The 7,144-nt window shown below is 33.4% G+C and overlaps 1 protein-coding gene across 2 annotated transcripts; it reads left to right on the top strand.

Moving 5' to 3' along the window:
- Window positions 1-2,677: 2,677 nt before the first annotated feature.
- Window positions 2,678-6,313, top strand: LOC129310097 (ubiquitin carboxyl-terminal hydrolase 27-like). 2 transcript variants are annotated; one of them, XM_054951948.1, is made up of 6 exons: window positions 2,678-2,711; window positions 3,152-3,496; window positions 3,666-3,783; window positions 4,290-4,390; window positions 4,474-4,704; window positions 5,618-6,312. In XM_054951948.1, the coding sequence occupies exons 2-6, from the start codon at window positions 3,212-3,214 to the stop codon at window positions 5,747-5,749; spliced, it is 867 nt and encodes a 288-aa protein (XP_054807923.1). In that variant the 5' UTR covers window positions 2,678-2,711; window positions 3,152-3,211; the 3' UTR covers window positions 5,750-6,312. The 2 variants fall into 2 exon arrangements, with proteins under 2 accessions (XP_054807923.1, XP_054807922.1); XM_054951947.1 differs by lacking the exon at window positions 2,678-2,711 and adding an exon at window positions 2,762-2,864 and having other exon boundaries at window positions 5,618-6,313.
- Window positions 6,314-7,144: the final 831 nt, after the last annotated feature.

Below are 7,144 nucleotides of genomic sequence, written 5' to 3'. Positions count from 1 at the left end.
TGACTTCAGGTGGCCATAAAGGAAGTGGAAACTATGGTAGCGAGAAATGCTGATCTTGAGATTAAACTTTCCAAACTTGAACGTGGTTTATAGTGTCTTAAGATGGAGTGGATGAACTAGTAGAAGACAGCGACAAATATAGAGATGATGGAATTAGAGATGTATTGCCATCGTGAAGAGGATGAGTCACTATTATGTCATTGCTGCATCCCTGCCATCACCCCTCACCACATCCTTGTTGTCACTGTTGTTGCATCCTTATCACCCTCAATCTTCACCATTACTAGCTGCCAAAGGTAATGTTAATCTAAGGGTTGGTGAAAATGGATTTCCATACTCCTCCGCATGGAAGTCAATTCCATCAATTTTGATGGAATCAGCTTCCACGTGGAAGCTTAATTCAACTCTATTTTATCTAATTAAACACACAAAATTTTAAATTTTATATCTATTTTTATTTCTATCATTTCAATTCTAGCATATTAAATGAGGCATAATGGGTCAACATCCAAATAGCAACCATCCCTTGTCATGTAGAAGGTCATATACAATGGTCACATGTTTACATTCTTGCGAGTTTATTTGGAACAATGAAATATACGAGGAATTCATTTTTTTTAAATCAATTTTCAAAAGTCTTCTTCAATAAGCAAATGACAATAAGGTTTACCAAAATGACATAATTATTTTCAAGCCCCTGGAGATCATTCTGACATTAATTTTTTTATTGAAATTACCAAAATACCCTAATTTTAAAATAAAAAATTGTACATAAAAAGTTGTAACTATTTATTCCATTTCAGTCATTATAAAAAAAATAGTTATTATTTAAACTAAAGTAATAACAAACATTTATAAAACTTTAACTTCAATGAATCAAAAATTTGCATAAGAAAAGTTATAATTACTTATTCCATTTTAGTCATTATAAAAAAAGTAATTATTATTTAAATTAAAATAGTCATGGATATTTACAACATTTAAACTTCAATGAATAAAAATTGGTATAGAAAAAGTTATAATTACTTATTTTATTTTAGTCATTGCTAGGAGAAAAATAATTATTGCTTAAATTAAAGTAGTCATAAATATTTATAACACTTAAACTTCAATAAATCAAAAATTTACATAAGGAAAGCTGTAATTGTTTGAGCTGTTCTAGTCTTTATAAAAAAATTATTATTTTTTAAACTAAAGTAATCATTTATATTTACTTTTTGATTGCTAGGGTTGTTATTTTTTTATTTTAAATAGGTAGTATTTTAGTCATTTCACCAAAAAATATTAATATTAATATCAAAAAGGTCATTTGGGACTTGAGAAGAATCATAATATTTTATAAAATCTCATTATCATTTAATATTTAAGAGGGATTTTTATGTAATTTTTCCATTCATTTTTGCATTTTATCAAATATTGAATCTCTCATCTCTTCTTTATATCTAACAATTTCTTGACCTCAAATAGCTCCGACAAATGATGTGTTTTGCTTTCATGTTGAATTGCTTTCTAATGATATTATTCGTTGATGTTAGTCAACTTTTTCCCACAAGAATCATGACAGACTTTCAACATAAGGTAACCATTGTGAGAGGTAAACAACCATCGGTTATAGATGTCATAACAAGGTCTAATATGGGAACATTTCTATTTTCCAAAAAAATAAAAATAAATAAACGATCTATTTTGTAATATATTTTAAAAAAATGTTTTAAAAATAAAAAATATATAAAAATATTTAATTCAATTTTTTTATTTTTTAAAAAATATGTTTTATAAAATATCAATTTTTATTGCAATGAAACAAAAACATTTCATACAATCGTCTTAACGATGAATTGAATGTTGTGGAGGAATTGACGAGCGCGCTCGGTTTCTTGCGGCGGGAGCCAAAATCAGGAATCCCAGGCTTGGAGGCTACCACCAAGAGACACAATAAATACTTTCCGAGACCAAACCAAACTTAAGGCTATGTTTGGTAAGTTTGAATCTGAAATATGAAAATAGAAACGGAAACAGAATCCATGTCAAAACATGTTTGGTATGATATAATCATGATTCTTTAGAATCATGATTCTAACAAATTTCTCAGAATCCGATTCCATCTCAAAAGCTATGGAATCCGATTCTGTGTAACTTTCCATCTTCTCTCTCTTCCATCTCTCCATCTTACCCTTGCCTCCCTTCCTCTTCTTCTTCTTCATGGACTTGATGGGTGCTGGAGACATTAACGGTTGGCTTGCAACAAGTGAGAGAGGAGCACCCGCAGGAGGAATTGTCGGCATATGTGTGGGAGGAGATTTGGCTGGAAGTGTGTCGGTGCTGGTGCTGCAACAGGTGATGACGCTAGAGGTAATGAATAATGATAGATTTTATAGATCTGAACAGCAGGGGCAGTGAACTTCTCCATCATTCTGGTGTGACGGCGAGAAGGGGGTCATGAATGTTTTTTTTTTAGTGTACCGTGAGCTTTGGGGGAGCTGGAGGCAATAAATATGAAGGGTATTTTAGACTTTTAATAAGACAAATATATTTTTTAAATAAAATTATATCAGGATTCTATCATTATACCAAACATACTTTTATAATCTAATTCTATTCCAATTCCAATTCCGATTCTGATTCCAATTCTAATTCCAATTCCATCAAAAACTCTTCCACGATAACAAACGAGGCCTAAGATTAAGCAATACGAAGTCAGCGAACACTAGGTGTGTGATCTCTTGCGCCCTGGTGTTTTTTCGCCTGCTAATTTGTTATTGTGTCGCTAGCTCCTCATAAATCCATCAGAAGTTTCTTCTGTCGATTAGTGTTGAGTTTCAGTCTGCAAAATGTTCTCTATTCCACCATTCGATTTTTCCAAGGTCATTCTGTGCTAAGTTGTGAACTGGGTCCTCTTCAGCTCTATTTTTGAATTTGAACGAACAAAGCTTAAAATTTTTATTGGTTGATTTCTGTTGTTGCTATTCTGGAACTTGAAGACTGAATTTTGAGCACTTGAGACACTAGGCTATCATCCGAGGGTTCCTATTCACTGTTTAATTTCTCGACGTTTCTTTAAAGTCTAATTCGTCTAGTACTATTGCTACGGGTGTTTCAGTATCAGTGCTTAATTTTATAATTCGTGATTGTATTCATGTATTGCACACAGGTCCTACGCTTGCTGTCTCTGAGTGTTTAAAGTTTAAACAAATCCAAGTTGTTAGCTTAAATGGGAATGGAACGCAATGTATATTTGGCTGCTCTGAGTCGAAGTCTTTGGCATAGGTTTCGAACTTTTTCTCAGATCAGTTGGCCTCTAGCCTCTGATGTAAGTGTATCAATTGCTGCCCTTGTAAGTATTATTGGTGCGATGTTGGCAGTGAGAGATGGCAAAATAGGGATACGAACTAGCTTGCCATGGCCGTTTGATGGAGAGAATATATCAGAGAAGTCGATCTTCATAGCAGGGTTGCAAAATCTTGGGAATAATTGTTTCCTTAATGTTGTTTTACAGGTTTGTTCTTTGAATATACCTTTCTACTGTCTATTATTTATCCTTATTCTTGCTAATTTTCCTTGAATGGGGTTTTAGCACAAAGGAGAACCAGAAAGTCAAACATTAGCTTTCGAGTTTCCTTTTTTTTCCCCAGTGGGCAAATGATATAAGTTGAGATTCGTTGCAGACTTTGGCCAGCTGCTCTTGCTTCCAGACTTTTCTTAATAGCGTGATCCAAGAATTTGGAACTGAGGACTTGACAGAACGGATGCCTCTTACATTTGCTTTGGCTAGTTTATTACAAGGTAGAACATTACCAAGTGAATTGCTTCAATCTCATTTCTATATCTAGAAGTTTTTCACCTTGGAGGCTTTTATTTCAGTTTGTAGTGGAGCTAAGTTCTTGGTGGCCTGACTTATTTTATGCCGTCTTCCTCTCACAGTATTTTATTATCTTACAATTTAGTTTGTATTTTAAGCACATCTTGGCAAAAAAGAATTCAATCCAAGTCCCAGTTTTGTACAAGGGTCCGTTTTTTCGCATCCCCACTCTCTCTCTCTCTCTCTCTCTCTCTCTCTCTCTCTACCTATCCCCAGTTTTATATGATATTCTTTGTGTGACAGAATAAGCCCCTTGATGATTTATGCCTAGAAAATGATGATTTCTAGATGTTGAGGTCTTTTGAAATTGATTTTCTGGAGCAACATTGCCCTTGAGCCATCATATTTTGTACTTGCTGGTTTTGTATCAAATTGGGTGAACCGTCATGTAACCATGTTCTTGAGTTGATTTAATAGTCTGTATGTGCAGAATTGAGCTTTGTTAGTGCAGAAAAGGTTACATTGAGTCCACAAAAGGTTATGCTTGCCATGTCAGATTACATTCCAAACTTTAATCTCACAAGCCAGCAGGTAGAATCATGTTTGTTTAATGACTTGTGAACCAAATAATGTTCTAGCCCTGTCTCGTTCATGATTAATTCTTGTGCTTGTAGGATGCTGCTGAAGCATTTCTTCATCTGTTATGCTCTCTGAGAAATGAGTTTGGAGATTTTTATGCTCCAAAAGAGAGTTCTTTAGCAGACAGTTTTGGTTCTAATCATAGAATTCTTACACCACTACAGAGGGTTGGGCAGACTGAGTGGGAAAGATGGCAACAGCTGTTTCTTGGGCCATTGGATGGGATTCTTGGTAGCACTTTAACCTGTCAAAGCTGTTCATCACAGGTTCATTAGGCTTTCCTGAAGGCAACTGCAGTTGTAAAGTATACATGATTTTTGGTCAATGATATGCATTTGCATATATGCTGTAATGTCCCTGCACGCTAGTTTAGAATGCTTCCAACCAATACTGTAATTAATTTTATCTGGCTATTGGCATTCAAATAAGGCTTCTTCTTGTTGTTTTTGTATTATCATTCAAATGATTTTTGTTAGTAATAACTGGTCACCAGTTAGGCTATGTTTGAGAAAAGAAGTTTTATGGACTTGTGGCCCAAATGCTTTGGAACTTGATTTGAAGCCATGACATTTGTGGTTAACATCAGTGCTAGTTGGTAGAACCTCTAGGGGGAAATAAAGGTTGTGGTTTTAGATTGGCTTACGATCAAGAGAAATGTTATGAATGTGGTCATAAGTTGAAGAGCCTGACTTGGGTGCTAGAAAACAAGAAAAGACTTAGTATTGATCCTATTCTGATTTTTTTTTCCCTGGCATTTTGTTGCTGGCTTGGTCAGAGATAAAATAGTGGATGAGAAGATAAATTTTAAGATCACAATGTTATCATGACAGCTTAGATTATTGAACTTCTTTGAAAGATTTATGGCTATGCTACTTATTGAATGATTGAAATAATTACTTTTAATTACTTCGAAAATTCTTATGCATGCAACTTAATGAATGACTGAAATAATTACTCGTAATTACTTCGAACATTAAATTTAATTTGATGACTTACTGGTCAATCTGGACGTGTAGCATCTATGAGAGATACATGAACACATGTGAGGCTGGTGATTGCATTGTCAGTTGTTGATTAGAAAGTTCTTTACCTTATCTTTAAATTGATTATGACTATATATATCTGTTACAATCTGTTCTTTTTTCCTTTTCTTATTATTATTTTTTTTTCTTTTTGCAGATCTCTTTGAGTTTCGAATCTTTTGACTGTTTGCCACTTTCACCAGTGCTTACTGGGGGTTCCACCATTGTATGTCTTTTAAGTGTTGAAATAGTTTGGTTCGCTGTTATTTTATATCTTATAGTGTATTAGATACCTTACTTCAATTATTCTTATTTTCTATATGGTGATTGGAAGTTACCGAAAGGGTGCAAATACAATTAGCATTTTACAAGAGTTGATAATGTTAAAATTCAAGAATATGAAGCTCCTTTGGGTAGAGTTTGGAGTGGTGATTTGGATTTTAAATTTAAAATCTCACATTTGACATCCTTGTATTTAAAATATTTTGTTTGGATAGTATAACAAATTTCAAATTCAAAGACAGTAGAGAAAGGAGATGGGAAATGAAAATTGAAAGAGATGAGAGGCTTAGTGTAGCTAGCATTTCAAATAACTATTGCATAAGAGGGATTTGAAATTACAAAGAAATTATAATAAAATATGGATTTAGATCTTAATCAAATCCAAATTCATTAAATTTTTATGGATCCAAATGTTGAATTTGGCTCAAATCCACATCTCCTTACATCCAAATGTAACATTAATTTTTTGAGTGGCATGTGATATCTTCAAAACGGTGGCATCCTATGCTTCCAAGTATCATGGATATCAACCAGTGTACTAACCACTTGTATCTTGGGTTCTGGGTTGAAGTAAATCTTGCACCAAACTACTCTATTAATCCTTTGATAGTGGAAGCATTTCCTCCCATGATTTATTAATCATTTGATTGCTACATGTGAACAGCCATTGGTCGTACACTGGTGGATTGCCTGAGGCAGTTCATAGTTGCCGAACATGTTGAGAACTATCACTGCAGCCACTGTTGGAATTAATGCTGCAATCAAATATCTATCTTTGATGGAAGGGAATGATGGTAATTCCTATGCATTTTTAATCAAATATATAATGACTGTATGACACCTTTCTATTTAATAATATTTTTAGATATTTTTTCGTTTTGTTGAGTGGTCCTTAAATTTAGGAGTAGTGGATTTTGAAGATTATGTTAGTCATTTTATTTCTTTATTTATTAGGTAGTTATGCCCTGTTATCTGATTTAGGGATAGTGGAGTATTTTTAGGAATTACTAGTTAGTCTTTTGTCTATAAATATTGAGGCACATCATGTAGAAATCATCTGGAAATACAATCATTATTTTGTTATATTAATGGAGATTCTCCTTTGGCTTTATTAGTTGTATGATTTAAGATTTTTGCTCATCTTCTATTAAAAGATTTTCATTTGTCTTATTAATTTATAAAGTTAGATTTTGATTTCATATTTCGATAAAGATTTATTTTCCTTATTCTCTTTACCTATCTTGAATCCTATCACACACACACACACACGCAAAGAAACCTAAGGGTTTGATAGATGGGGTTTGATATGATTAATATCGCCGTTTATGTGTGTTTTGGCTCTTGTTACTCAGACAGAAATTGAGAAGCTCGGTGGATGTTCTAAAGAAGAATTCTGTGACTG

This window comes from Prosopis cineraria, unplaced genomic scaffold, assembly GCF_029017545.1.
Source record: "Prosopis cineraria cultivar Desert tree isolate PC_DT_omini unplaced genomic scaffold, ASM2901754v1 PC4, whole genome shotgun sequence".
Classification (NCBI taxonomy): domain Eukaryota; kingdom Viridiplantae; phylum Streptophyta; class Magnoliopsida; order Fabales; family Fabaceae; genus Prosopis; species Prosopis cineraria.
The sequence above is the reverse complement of the archived record's forward strand: the minus strand, read 5'-3'. Positions and strand labels throughout refer to the sequence as shown.

Bases quoted from the DNA above. Each gene is read 5' to 3' on its own strand.
- LOC129310097 (XM_054951947.1), top strand. From the start codon at position 3,212: ATGGGAATGGAACGCAATGTATATTTGGCTGCTCTGAGTCGAAGTCTT. The intron at 3,497-3,665 runs GTTTGTTCTTTG...GATTCGTTGCAG, and splicing joins TCCTTAATGTTGTTTTACAG to ACTTTGGCCAGCTGCTCTTG. The intron at 4,705-5,617 runs GTTCATTAGGCT...TTCTTTTTGCAG, and splicing joins GTCAAAGCTGTTCATCACAG to ATCTCTTTGAGTTTCGAATC.